Source organism: Saprolegnia diclina (assembly GCF_000281045.1).
Source record: "Saprolegnia diclina VS20 unplaced genomic scaffold supercont1.63, whole genome shotgun sequence".
Taxonomy (NCBI): Eukaryota; Oomycota; class Saprolegniomycetes; order Saprolegniales; family Saprolegniaceae; genus Saprolegnia; species Saprolegnia diclina.
The window spans coordinates 129,135-142,848 of record NW_008246130.1 but is presented as its reverse complement, the minus strand read 5'-3'; the positions used below and the strand labels follow the sequence as shown (position 1 = coordinate 142,848).

Genomic DNA, 13,714 nt, shown 5'->3' with positions numbered 1-13,714 from the left:
TTTTTGCGTGTAAAGGCGTCAAATTGTAAAAACCATGTTGGAGAAACCCATTTGCACAGTTCCAGAAGACGTTGCCGCCTTGTCGCTCTGGGCAGTCGCTCTGGTGTGTGGAAGTGTGGGAGTTGTCGGGCATCCAGCAGCAACATATATCACAGTTTAGAAACGATGGTGGAGGGATAGGGTTGGATCCGCCGGCGTCTTGGTAGCGGTAGAATGGTGTGGTGCAAGACAGAGAGCACGCATGCCAGAACCATCTCGAAGCAACTATCAGGAGCTGCGGGTCATGGGCCGATCCTGCATTACGTTGGATCCAGAACGGCCGGCGTCGTTTCGACCGGACGCGTCGACTGCCACTGGATCGAACGTGGAGTTAGTTTCGCTCCAAGCGCCCCCGACGTCATACCGTCAACGAAGTGCGTAGTCCAATGATGCGCACTGCAATCAGCGACGTCCCCGCTAAGCAGCGCGCACTTGTCGCTAGCCAGTCTGCGCGAGTATGTCGCCTGGCATGGCGACAGCGAGATGCTGGTGATAATCGACGATGTGGGCCAACGCATCGAGACCAACGCACGCTGTCCGACGTCTGGCAAGGTCTTTCGCATCTTAGCGCGTCTATAGTACACAATATGTCCATCAATATATCGATGCTTGGCGTTTGCAGATGTTTTCGGTGTGTATCTCAAACACTCTTTTGTGATGTGGTACTCGTACATTGCTACCCTTGATCTCGCGCGCAACATAGCCACTTCAAGGCTCTGTCGATGCTGCTGCCGTCATCTCGTCCTTCCGGAAGGCCGTCACGACGTCATGGACGACGTTCTTGACGAGCGAAAAGGGCAATGTGGCATACCGCGACCATGCATTGTGGTCGCGCCACTCGTCGCTCGGGAAACACGGACTCGCCATGCCATGGAGGATGCGCGTGATGCTCTGCGCCGAGAAGGCGCGCTTGTCGTGGTGCAGCAGGCTGTGCGTCGCCTGCTGAATCCCGGTAATTTGACCAAGCGTCAGCGGGGCAAATGCCCACGGCTTGGCGACGGGTGCGTTGTCGTCCTGGTCTTCAAAGTACGCTTCGATCGTCTCGTTGAGGGACGCTGTCGCGTCATCGCTTTCGGCGGCCCGTAAGAGTGCGGCGTACAAGGCTTCGACGCGGATCACATTGCGCTTCTCTTGCGCGACGTGGTGCGTGTACACGTCACGCACAATCGACTCTACGTTCGGAAGGCGCGAAGCAGATCGCTCGAGCCGCACGGCGTAGTCGCTCAACTGGTACTGTCCAACGCCGGTTTGCTGCAGCCGGCGGAGCTCCAGCAACACAATATCGTCGTTCGCGCGCAGCGGAAATGTTTGCGTGAGCTCGACGACGTTGAACGTGTAGATGGTTTTGGTGAGGTACCCTTCTTGCTCGGTCCTGGCGTCAGCGAGCGCTTCGACGCGGGTGAACAGGATGTGCGACTTCCACGGCTCGAAGTTCGAAATCGTGAGCGTGCACGTGGCGTGGAGCGACGGGAGGAGCTTGATGTGGCCTTGGAGCTCGAGCATCGTCAAGATCGTCTCGAGCACGCCTTCCTTCATGTCGAGCTCCATCTCGAGCCACTTGATCGGTAGCGTGAGCTCGCAAAAGCCTGGACGAGTCGGGATACCGCGGTCGTCGCCAAAGACCAAGTCCAGAAACCGACTCAGTTGGCTAACTGAGAGACCGTCCGAGTGCGCAAGGGCGTGGAACCGGTTGAAGTCGCTCGCCACAAGCAGCAGCGTGCAGTGGGCGGGCTTGCCGTCACGACCCGCGCGGCCGACGTGCTGCACGTAGTGCTCCATGCTGCTCGGCATGTGGTAGTGGATCACGCCGCGCACATTGGGCTTGTCGATGCCCATGCCAAAGGCGATCGTGGCGACGACAACACGCAGCTTCCCGCTCAGAAACGTCGCCCGGACCTACATCGACATTGAAAGTGCACTTTTTTCGCAAATGGGGTGCTCGGAAACGCACCTTTTCTTTGACATCGGCTTCGAGGCCTGCATGGTACGCGCTCGTCTTGATGTGAGCTTGGGCACTCAAGTGGCCTGCGACCATCGCCGCCGCGTACTGCGTGTGGACATAGACGATGACGCTGCCCTTATTGTACGGTGGCGCCGTCAAGAGCGCGCGGAGGTCGTCGAGGCGTGACGCATCTGTCGTCACGGCAACGTCCAGCGTCAGGTTGTCACGGCCGATTCGGTCACGGCGGATGCCGTCGTCGCTGATGCTCAGGATGCGCGCAATGTCGGCCGTGACGCTCGTCGACGCCGTCGCGGTGAGCGCCAGCACTTGCGATGCTTTGGCAGCGAGCGGCCCCAAGCGCAGAAAAGACGGTCGAAAGTTGTGCGACCACTCTGAGAGACAGTGCGCTTCGTCGACGCAGACGAGGCTAATTGAGAGCTTGGAGAGAAGCGTGTGGAAGCCGGCGGTGACGGCCCGCTCGGGCGAGACAAAGAGCAGTTTGATGTGGCCCGCGTAGAGCGCACGGCAGAGTGAGGCCTGGTCGGCCTTGAACTTGGCCGACGAGAAGCTCGCGGCGCGTGCTTGAAGCGGCGGCGGCAGCTTCTCCATTTGGTCGTTGATGAGAGAAATGAGCGGCGAAATGACGAGCGTGAGACCGGGGAGGAAGATGGACGGGAGCTGGTAGCAGAGCGACTTGCCGGCGCCGGTCGGCAAGATCAACAGCGACGCCTTCTCGTGCCGGTTGAGAACGCGGTCGATCGCCCAGCGCTGGCCAGGCTTGAAGTCCGCGTGGCCGAAAAGGACCCGCAGCGCGTCAAGGGGCGTGGCAAACTCGGGCATGGGCGGCAGCTCGGCTTCGGGGGTCGCGAGCGCATGCGCGATCGCATCCGGATGGTTCTGTTCCCAGAGAAAAAAGTCACAGCGCCCTTCATCGAGCTTGCGCGTGCACGCAAAGAAGCCGCGGCCGTGGTTCGCCGTCTTCTTCTTGACGACGAGGCGGTGCGCGGGAAGCCCGTGGTAGCAGAGCGGTGTCGACACCGCCTCTTCCAGCGTCACAAAGGTCGGTGGCGGCGGCGGCTTGGCGAGCACATCGAGGCATTCTTGGACGACGTCGACGCCGTCGTGCGTCGCCTTGCTCACGGGCGCTTCGTCGTGCTCGGCTTTGTCGTAGAGCGTGGCGCGAAGGTACAGCGGCCGCTTCTTGGGGTTGCCGCGACTGCCCTTGACCTTTTTCCGCATCGTGAGCCGCACAAAGTTGTCGCTGACGCTGTGGCTCCCGACCGCGGCTTGTCGCTGCTTGATGGCGTGCTTGCGCCACTCGGTCGTGTCGATCTCGTCCTCCTCGCTCGGTGCGTTACTAGGAAGACTCGTCGGCTTTGGCTTGGCCCGCGGTTTGGTAGACTTGGGAGCGATGTCGTCGTCGCTACTGACGTCGTCGTCGTCGCTCGGTGCCCTCTTTTTGCTTGCAACGCGTGAGGATGCTTGCGGCTCGGACGCCACCGCTTGGGGCGTGGGTTTCGTGGCAGGCATCTCGACTTCCGCTTTGGCGCGTTTCGCCACGGGCTCAAATAGCGTCGGGTCGAATGCAGGCGCTTCGTCATAAAAGCTGTTGGGAGGGATCGCAGGCAGAGACTCGCTGTCGTCTACGAGTGAGGACGGCGCCAACGCAGCGGCGGCGTGTTCTGGGTCAGCGACCGGGACGTCGTCAGCTGGAACGGGTGGCGGGGCCATCTTGGCCTCGAGTTTTCGCTTCTTCTTCAGCTCCTTTCGCTTTTCGTACATCTTGAGCACCCATGCGTCGTCCTCGACGGCTTTCTTCTTGGCGGCCTTGGTCGCGGGCACGGGCGCCGATGCGGCGGGCTGCCGCCGAGGCCACGCGGACGCTCCCGGTGGTGGCTTGGTTGTCGCAGCTGCTGGAGGCGCAGCGTCTTCCTTCTTGCGGCGTGGCCAGGCAGCTGGCGCATCGGCGCTGGGAGCCGGTGCTGCGGCGCCACGGCGCGGCCACGGCGTGGACATCCTGTTGCCGCGAAAATAATTCAACCTGGGGTGCAAACCGTGAAACCGTTCGTGAGCTGTCCTGCAAGTCGGCTAACCGGTTATCCGGCTCATCTGGAATCGGTTCTTCACGAAGCGGTTGCGACTCAGAAGTGAGAAACGTGCGAAACTCGATTCCGAAGAATTTGGGCTGACATGTCGCAGTGTCGATTTCCCACACGTGAAAAATTCAACTGCAAGTTGGGTGCGCGTAGCACTGCGCAGGTCGCGACCAACAACGCAATAGCGCCGCGTACTATGCAGCGATACGACCAGAAGCCGTGTCTATAACGCCTAAATCCACCCAACTTTGAAAAAGCGCTGCGAATGGAGTCAGAAGGCGTATCCAAGTGGCGATGGGCACCATGTGACGACACAGCTCACGGTTCACACGCATGCCTGCGCTGAAGGAATTCCTCGTGCGATGGCTCGGCAAGCTCGTGCCCAAGGGCCCGTCGCCCGCTGACGCTAGCGTCCTCCCAGCGCTCCTCGCCGACGCGTACAGCGTCACGTCGTACCTTCTCTACGACTATGGCACGGCGGCGAGCCTTGCAGCGGTGGCAGCGGCCAACGAAGCGCCAGCGCCGACGCGGCTCGCAATCGTCCTCGACTTGGACGAGTGCCTCGTCCACACGCAGTACGCCCACGTGCGCTACGGAGCGTTCGTCGACGCCATCGACGTGGCCCTGACGCCGGACATTACAGTCAAGGTGCACAAGCGTCCAGGCGTCGACGCCTTCTTGGCGGCCTTGGCCAAGGAATTTGACGTGTACCTCTTTACGAGCTCGGAAGCAGGCTACGCCAACCCGATCGTCGATATGCTGGACCCAACGAGGTCGATCTTCCGGCGCCGGTTCTTTCACAACGACTGTACACACGTGCGTGGCCTTGCGCTCAAGGACCTTCGGCGGCTCTTGCCGTACGTCAACCAGTCGCTCGCGCACATTGTGCTGGTTGACAACAACCCCATGTCCTTCTTGCCGCAGCCTCGGAATGGCGTGCCACTGCCCAGCTTTGTCGACGATGCCAACGACACCGCGCTTCCGCTCGTCCTCGATGTGCTCATGACGCTGCGGAGCGTCCATGACGTGCGCGTCTGCCTCGACCAAGTGCTGCACCTTGAGAAAGCGCTCTTGCCGGCGACAGCGACACTGTATCGCGAGGTCGATGGCAAGCTCACACTTGGTCGCGAGCCGGGCAGTTGTAGCAGCAGTGGCAGCTCGAGTCCGAGTACGCCACCGTAACTTATATATTACTTGATTTCTATGTACACATCATTTCCTTCCTGTCTCTCTCTGCAGCTCTCTCTGCATCGCATCATCGCTGCATAAAGCCGCCTGTCCCAAGCCCGACGACGACGTTCCAGCTGGAATGCTCCCTCGGTCCTTTCCATGTATCGTCATATGCCCGCCTCAGTCCGCCACGTCATGGTCGCCAGCTTCCTTGCGCAGCTGCGGCGACGCTCGGCGTTCATCAAGGCCGCGGCGCCGCGAGCTCTTGGGTGCGGCCGCGCAGTTACTTACGACGTAAAAGCACTTCGTCCGGCACGCTGAGCGTGGATAATAAAATAAATGCACACCGTGTTACTTGCGTTTGTATCCAGAAACAGACCGAACTCAATAAAATACTCGACGGCCCTCAGCACATCGGCCTATAACGGATTTGACCATGGCCCGACGCGAGGGTACGAGTACATGGCAGCGGCAAGGTCGACGCTCATCGCTGCAACGTAGATCCGCGCAAGTACGATGCGCCCGACAGCGTGACCGAGATCCCGATCATGGACTTTCGCGACTCGGACGACGTTGGCGGCGAGCCGCGGCGCCGCTTCAACCCGCGCATCCTCATGGCGATCGCGGGCGTCTGCGTGATCGCCGCCGCCGGCGTCGCCGTCGCTGTCGTCATGGCGACCAAAGGCTCGTCGTCGGTAAGCGGCTCGGCGAACGGCAAGTCAGGGCAGACGACCGGCAGCGGCAGCGATATGTCGGGCGGTAGTACAGGCGGCGGCGGTGGCAACACGAACGGTAGCAGCGCGCTCAACGTGCCGCAGTCCGACCCCGAAACCGACCCGATTCTGGCCACGATGCTGTCGATTGGCGACTGGGGCTCGACCACCGGTGCGTCCTTGTAGCGCCCACGTCGAAGACGCTGATAGGGTGAGCGTAGGCAAAAAGGCGGACGGCAGCAAGCCCGGGTCGTGCTGTGTCGTCTACTTGACCGCCGACTCGAACTGGGGCAAAGTCGACATCTCCAAGCCTCGGTATGTGGAATCATTGCTGAGCACCTCACGAATCATTATGGTCCAGGTACAAGGTCGACTACTACGCGCAAGCCAACGTGGCGACGCTCATGGCGCAGTCGGCCGCGTCGCTCAAGCCCAAGCCGTCGCGGATTCTGAGCAACGGCGACAACATCTACTGGAACGGCGTCGGGAAGAACGATGTGGCGTACCGCTTCCAGACGACGTTCGAAGAGATGTACAACCAGCCAGATCTGCAAGGCATCACGTGGCTCAACGTCGCGGGCAACCACGACATTGGCGGTGCCAGCTTCATTTGCGGCGACGACGACGACAACTTTCGCAAGTGCACGAGCACGGAAGAGCTACTCACGTACCTCGACTCCAAGTTTGGTCTCCAGCAGTCGTACAAGAGCCCGAACCAGGACCGATGGAAGCTCACGGACCACTACTACATTGATCGCGTGACCAAAAACGGCATCACGATCGACGTGCTCAACCTCGACACGAACCACGCCGATGTTCATGGCGCCATCGAGACGTGCTGTCAGTGCTACGGCTACTCGAGCAACACGGGCCAGCCCGCGGGCTTTGACCCGTGCAAGACGGTGGCGCGCGGCGACAAATTTTGCTGCGGCGGCGATACCGACATGTACGACGTACGTCCCCCGTCTCTTATCCTTGCGTCGTACAAGAGCGCTGAGGTGTTTCGATGTAGCAATGCGTGGCCAAGATCGAATCGTGGGCCAAGACGAGCTACGACGGCGCGGTCAAAGACTTGTCGGCGACAACGGCCGACTTTAAGGTCGTCAACACGCACTACTCGCCGCACTACCACATGAACCCGATCCGCATGAAGATGTGGCACGACCTCACGAAGAAGTACAAGATCCACGCGTGGATCAACGGCCATACGCACGGCTTCAACCACGATATTTCGCCGTGGAACACGCACTTTTTCGTCAACGGCGCGGGCGGCGGCATCTCGACGCAGTCGGCCATGACGGCCACAAGCGCTTACGGCGTGACGACGTACGTTCCTAAAGATATGGACGCTATGGATATGAACGCGTGTCTAGGAAATGGGCTGCCGCCGGCCAGCCGTATGGCTTTATGGAGCTGAGCTTCTCCAAGCAGTGGATGAAGGTGCAGTTTGTGACGTTCGACAACAAGTGGGTCTTTGGTGGCTTTGATCCGAGCGCGACGACTGTCGGTGGCCTCGCGCGCGGCCACTGCTGGTACATCCACAAGTCGGGTTTAATTCCCGGCGTCGAGTGCAAGTCGTCCGTCAACGGCGCGCTCGGAGCTCCGTGAGGAGGCGCGTATTTATTGCAACGATACACTATCACGATACTAACATCTCTTACATGTTATCTTCTTCTTGGTCTCTTGCAAGGCTGGCCCGCGATCCCAACCAGTAGCGACATTTGCACGGTCAAGGAGAGTGAACGTTGACGACCATCCGCGGACAAGAGAGAAGGTGGCGACGACCCCCAGGAGATGACCTCCTGCGTACGTGCGCTTCTTATCGCGACCAAGGCTCATCATGGTCAACGGGTAGAGCAACCCACGACTCCAGTCGATTGAACTTGGCTACATGTACTACGTTTGTCGCGCTGGCTACGCTGCGCAGCCTTGTTGACCGACGATGGATATGGCGACAGCGGTACAAAAGAAGTAGTTGAGTGCACGAAAAGTGACTACTGTTGTTGAGTATTAGGTAAAACTATATGATACTATCTTGAGCTCGGCAACGAGCTGCTTGAGCCCGAGCTCCATCTTCGTCGCGAGCAGCCTATGGAAGACGATTAGCTCCGTGTCTGACGGTACAAAAAATGCAAATATACCTCGCTAGGGCCTCGCGGGTATCCCTCTCGAGCGCATAGCCGTTCGTCGCATCGCCGAAATGCGGCCTTGAGCTCCTCAAAGGTCTACGGCTCGATCGCCATTAACCTCATGAGGGATAACGCGTATGTACCGGCGGGACCACGAGGACCGTCGCCACGAGCTCGTCTGCCATCTTGTGGGCTGCCGGAAGACGAATCGTCGTCGATTGCCTTGAGGAGCTCGCGGGATGCGGTGAGCGCTACCGCTAAGGCAGTCGACGGCGAGCGGTCGGGGTCTCGATCGGGATCGCCATCATCGCGTCGGAGGTCGTCGCAAGCGCGTCGTTCAGGGCTCGGCGGCCCAGTTGATCCCGCGCGGGGATCTTGTTGTCGTTCTTGTGATCTACATGATCACAAGAGGTCTCTACCTTGGCCGCATGACCCAGGTACACGCACATCATTCATATGCAGGTGAATTGACGTCGACTTGGAGCTCGCTGCCTCCAAGTCTATGTACGCAAACGCTGTCTCACGCGAAGACGCGCCAACCTGCTAACGAACTGCCCTCGTATTCATGATGGCTTTGATGGGACCTTAGACTAGACGCTTCCCGCGAACAAGAACTCTGGAAGCAAAAGTCGTTCTCTTGTAGACACTTCTCGTCTGACTTATTAAATGGGCATGCCGATCGGTGTATCCACCGAGTCGCTGCACTTGACACCATTCGAGCCCTGCGTGCGCGGAATGTACCAGCAGTGACCTTTGGCGACGCCGCCGCGGTTGGTCGCCGCGAGGTTGAAGCCGCCAAAGTTCCACGCCTTGTCAAAGGTCGCAAACTGCACCTTGAGCCAGTCCTTCGAGAAGCTGAGCTCCATAAAGCCGTACGGGTTGCCGCCGGCCACCCAGATCGGGTTGAGAAACTCGTTGTTGCCGGGCGTCGAAGCCTCGGTGACGATACCCCCGCCGCCGCCGTTCTGGAAGAAATGGGTCCCCCACTTGGCAATGTCGTGGTTGAAGCCGTGCGTGTGACCGTTGAACCACGCATGCACGTGGGCCTTCTGCGTCACGTTGTACCAGCGCATCATGCGCGCGGGCGACATGTGGAAATGCGGCGAGTAGTGCGTGTTGATGATCTTGAAGTCGGCCTTCGAAGCTGCCAAGTCCCGCATGGCGCCGTCCATCGAGTCTTGGCCCCACTTTTCAATCGTCTCCATACAGGCCTTGTACATGCCGAGGTCGCCGCCGGCGCAGAGACGGCTACCGGGCCCGACGTTCTTGCACTCGGAGTTGGAGTTTTTGACGCCAAACAACCGCGCGTAGCCAAAGCACTGGCAACATACTTGGTCGGCGCCGTGCGACTCGGCGTGGTTGGTGTCGAGGTTGTAAATCTCGACCGTCACGCCGTCCTTCTCGACTGTCTCAATGTAGTAGTGGTCCTTCATGAGCCACCGGTTCCCGTTCGGGCTTTGGTAATTCTGCTGGAGCGAAAACTTGAGGTTGAGGTACTTGAGCATCTCGGCCGTGTCGTCGCACTTGCGGAACGCATTGTCCTTCTCGCCGCAGATAAACTCGGAGCCGCCAATGTCGTGGTTCCCCGCGACGTTGACCCACTTGATACCGGCGAGCTCCGGCTGGTTGTACATCTTCTCAAACGTCTCTTCCATGCGGTACTGAATGTCGCCGGGACCGACGCCGTCCCAGTAGATGTTGTCGCCGTGCCCGAGGATGCGCGACGGCTTTGGCTTGAGCGCGCCGGCCGACTTGGCCATGATGTCGGCGACATAGAGCTGCGAAAAGTAGTCAACCTTGTAGCGCAGACGGGACGTGTCGACAGTGCTGTCTTCATAGAGTTTGCAGCACGAGCCCGGCGGGCCCTCGCCCTTCTCGGACGTCGACGAGATCTTGCCGGTAGTGCTGCCCCAGTCACCAATCGCGAGCATCGTGATGACGGCCGGATCCGTCTCGGGGTTGGCCGTGGGCGCCGGCGTCGGCGTGTTGGACGCAGGTACCGTCGTCGCAAGGAGGTCGTCGGCCGTCACATTCTTCGGGCCAGGCGCCGGCGTCGGGTTCTGGCCGTTGCCGGCGCGGTCGTTGGTGTCGGTCGTCTTGCCACCCGAGAGTGTCACGGCGAGGATGACGGCGACAGCGACGGCGACGAGCACCGTCGCCAGGATAAGGATCGTCTTCTTCTGCATGAAGGCGGCGATCAGTGGCGAATGGCAAATGGCCAGCAGCGCGATTTGCACTGAGATTCAGAGTGCATGGGTATGGACGGTGTTACAGTGGCCTGTCCCGCCGGCCAATTACCTTATTTCGTCCGTTGTCATCTCCCGTCAAGTGATCCTACGTAGTCGTGGCCCTTGCTGTACCAATATCGTGGGGCTATAGACAATTCTATCATGTAGTGCGTATGCAAGTGGACTCGTGCCGTTCTGCTGGTACAGAGCTTGCTGCCTGTCAGAGGTGCGGAGAGTAAGGGTAAAGTCGCTTGGCCAATGATGGGACACTAGGATACTTGAATACGGCAATTACGGTAGTTATCCATTTCGTCCCATAAAAATTGCCTTGAAAATTCAATGGCATGGACGACCGATTCCAACCTTTCCGTTCGCAACATTGCTCGTTCCCTGCCAGACGATGGCATTTGCGCTGTCGGGAGTTCGATTCTACCTCATTGCACTAGTCATTAAACAAGGTTTTACATCATCGTGGAGTGAAGTTTCGTGCCGTCTATGTCTGTCGCAAGCAGAGCGATCCGTGCAGCGCGATACATCTCGTGCAGGCAAGTCTCCTTCCGCGTCCAGACGGCATGGACACTCGAGCAATTCGAAATTCTGCTTGGTCGTCCCAAGACGACAATTCGTTCCCTAAAATTTCACCGCATCCAGACTCAGTGTGCCAGCCCCATAGCACCATAGGTCCAGCGATGCTCGTGGAATACGGGCTTTGCAGAGCTTTCGGATGACTTCGCTTTCGAGTCGGCAGCGCCGTTTCACGCAGAACGACGTCGGTCGACAAAGCGTTTTGGTTGGAAGTTGGGCAACGTGAGTCCTCCATCGTGATAGCATCCTTACGTTAGAGTACAATTGGCACATCGGGTAATATCGCTCGTCGCGGCCCAAGTGTTGGCTCGGCGCCATGGCACCCGTCCCACAAGAGGTTGTTCATCGCTCTGGCAAGGCTCTAACCAGTTAGAAACTTTGATGCACTCGTTGGTTATGTGCCCTGAGCCTCCTTGCACTCGAGTGCGCCCGCGTGCTTGTGGGAAGGCCGTCAACGCGGCTTGAAGTTGGCATCAAATGGTGCAAATTTTTGATAGAAATCTCGCCAGCTGGCACAAGTTGTGAGGTTGTGTCGAACGAAACGTGTACCCACATCCAGGTTGCAGGCCGCCTTCTCATTCCTATCGAGATAACCACCGGCAAATCACTCCGCCACTGTAGCGCCAAACGAGAGCAGCAGGAAGAGCCTCCGCAATGCAGGAAGCGCATTGATATTGCAACTACAGTTGCGACACCAATCTGGGTGGCTGGTCCATGCCGCCGCAAACATGAAATTTCTCATCCATGCATCGGCGAATGCGCCTTTTTGATTGGCAGACAGGCCGTGAGTCACGTTTTATCCGGATTTCTCACACAACCGGATCTCTCGCGTGCCACGCGCGAAGATCGATCAGGAAGAGCGTATCAAAACAAAAGGATGCTTATCGGATATACTTTGGCATCTATATGGCTCTTTTCGTTTTCCAGAGTGTCCAGGTAGAGGGCGGGGCCCATCAGTGTCAGATTCCAATTTCACTGGTCGCTCATTGCTCTCGAGGAAGATGCAGAAGAAGACGATCATTATCCTCGTCTCGCTGCTGGTCGCCGTCGCGGTCGCGGTCGTGCTCGCCGTGACGCTCTCGGGCGGCAAGACGACCGACGCCAAGGACGGCGCCGGCACGGACAAGAACGCGACGCCCGCGCCGGCGTCGACCCAAAAGAACGTGAGTGACAGCGACTTGCTTCCGCCGGCGTCCAACTCGCCGACGACGACGCCGGCGCCGTCGCCAAGCTCCAACCCAGAGACCGACCCGGCCGTCATCACGATGCTCGCTGTCGGCGACTGGGGCAGTACGACGGGCAAGGTCTCGTCGACGTCCGAGAAGGGCGAGGGCCCGCCGGGCTCGTGCTGCAAGCTGTACGCGGACAGCACGATCGACACGTCGCGAATTCGCTACAAGGTCGACTACTTCTCGCAGCTGTATGTCGCCGACATCATGGCCAAGTCGGCCGGCGCGCTCAAGCCCAAGCCGTCGCGCGTCATTGGTCACGGTGACAACATTTATTGGGACGGCGCTGGCCCGGACGACATCAAGTACCGCATGGAGGAGACGTTTGAGAAGGTGTACAACCAGCCGGAGCTCGCCGGTATCAAATGGGTCAACGTCGCGGGGAACCACGACATTGGCGGCTCGGAGTACATTTGCGGCGACAAGGACAACGCGTTCTTTGAGTGCAAGGACACGGCCCAGATGCTCAAGTACCTCAACCTCAAGTTTTCGCTCCAGCAGAATTACCAGAGCCCGAACGGCGACCGGTGGCTCATGAAGGACCACTACTACGTCGAGAGTGTCGAGAAGGACGGCGTGACGGTCGAGATTTACAATCTCGACACCAACCACGCCGAGTCGCACGGTGCGAGCCAGGTCTGCTGCCAGTGCTTTGGCTACGCCAAGAAGTTCAAGGTCACCAACTCCAACACAGCCTGCAAGAACGTGATTGGCGGCGACCAGCTCTGCGCCGGCGGCGACGTCGGCATGTACAAGGCCTGCATGGACACGATTGAAAAGTGGGGCCAAGACTCGATGGACGGCGCGATGCGCGACATGGCGGCTTCGAAGGCCGACTTCAAGATCATCAACACGCACTACTCGCCGCACTTTCACATGGGCGAGCCGCGCATGATGCGCTGGTACAACGTGACCAAGACCAACCAGGTGCACGCGTGGTTCAACGGCCACACGCACGGCTTCAACCATGACGTCGCCAAGTGGGGGACCCACTTTTTCGAAAACGGCGGTGGTGGTGGCATTGTCACCGAGTCGTCGACGCAGGGCAGCAACAAGTTTCTCGACCCGATCTGGGTGGCCGGCGGCAACCCGTACGGCTTTATGGAGCTCAGCTTCTCGAAGGACTGGCTCAAGGTGCAGTTTGCGTCGTTTGACAAGTCGTGGAACTTTGGTGGCTTCAACCTCGCGGCAACGACCCGCGGCGGCGTCGCCAAGGGTCACTGTTGGTACATCCCGCGCATTCCTGGTACGCCCGGCATCAAGTGCAAGGACTCGTTCGACGGGCCCATCGGCGCCCCCAGCGTTTAGACGATGAATACCATTTTGTTGCATCTCTCTTTCTCGTTTCGCAGTCGCACGACCAAGTGTATGTGTCTCGTGCAGCTCATTGAGCTCCGTACAGGTTGCCGCAATCTTATCTCTCTATCTATCTATCTATCTATCTATCTATCTATCTATCTATCTATCTATCTATCTATCTATCTATCTATCTATCTATCTATCTATCTATCTATCCATCTATCCATCTATCTATCTATCCTAGGGCAAGATCGCGGTGTTGAAACGCACCAATCCGCAGCATC

General features: G+C 58.9%; 5 protein-coding genes across 5 annotated transcripts; 3 read left to right on the top strand and 2 right to left on the bottom strand.

The window, feature by feature from the left end:
- Window positions 1–582: 582 nt before the first annotated feature.
- SDRG_13781 (hypothetical protein) lies at window positions 583–4,120 on the bottom strand. Its single transcript, XM_008619879.1, has 2 exons — window positions 1,991–4,120; window positions 583–1,935 (listed from the first exon to the last, which is right to left on the bottom strand). Exons 1-2 carry the CDS (start codon window positions 3,995–3,997, stop codon window positions 748–750), a joined length of 3,195 nt encoding a protein of 1,064 aa, XP_008618101.1. The 5' UTR covers window positions 3,998–4,120; the 3' UTR covers window positions 583–747.
- Window positions 4,121–4,337: 217 nt separating this feature from the next.
- SDRG_13780 (hypothetical protein) lies at window positions 4,338–5,289 on the top strand. Its single transcript, XM_008619878.1, has one exon. The coding sequence runs from the start codon at window positions 4,411–4,413 to the stop codon at window positions 5,257–5,259; it is 849 nt and encodes a 282-aa protein (XP_008618100.1). The 5' UTR covers window positions 4,338–4,410; the 3' UTR covers window positions 5,260–5,289.
- A 326-nt stretch (window positions 5,290–5,615) lies between these two features.
- Window positions 5,616–7,646, top strand: SDRG_13779 (hypothetical protein). Its single transcript, XM_008619877.1, has 6 exons — window positions 5,616–5,699; window positions 5,749–6,132; window positions 6,182–6,275; window positions 6,322–6,913; window positions 6,973–7,286; window positions 7,334–7,646. The coding sequence occupies exons 1-6, from the start codon at window positions 5,684–5,686 to the stop codon at window positions 7,566–7,568; spliced, it is 1,635 nt and encodes a 544-aa protein (XP_008618099.1). The 5' UTR covers window positions 5,616–5,683; the 3' UTR covers window positions 7,569–7,646.
- Window positions 7,647–8,704: 1,058 nt separating this feature from the next.
- Window positions 8,705–10,458, bottom strand: SDRG_13778 (hypothetical protein). Its single transcript, XM_008619876.1, has one exon. The coding sequence runs from the start codon at window positions 10,273–10,275 to the stop codon at window positions 8,752–8,754; it is 1,524 nt and encodes a 507-aa protein (XP_008618098.1). The 5' UTR covers window positions 10,276–10,458; the 3' UTR covers window positions 8,705–8,751.
- Window positions 10,459–11,872: 1,414 nt separating this feature from the next.
- Window positions 11,873–13,468, top strand: SDRG_13777 (hypothetical protein). Its single transcript, XM_008619875.1, has one exon. It carries the CDS (start codon window positions 11,904–11,906, stop codon window positions 13,437–13,439), a length of 1,536 nt encoding a protein of 511 aa, XP_008618097.1. The 5' UTR covers window positions 11,873–11,903; the 3' UTR covers window positions 13,440–13,468.
- The last annotated feature ends 246 nt before the right edge of the window (window positions 13,469–13,714 follow it).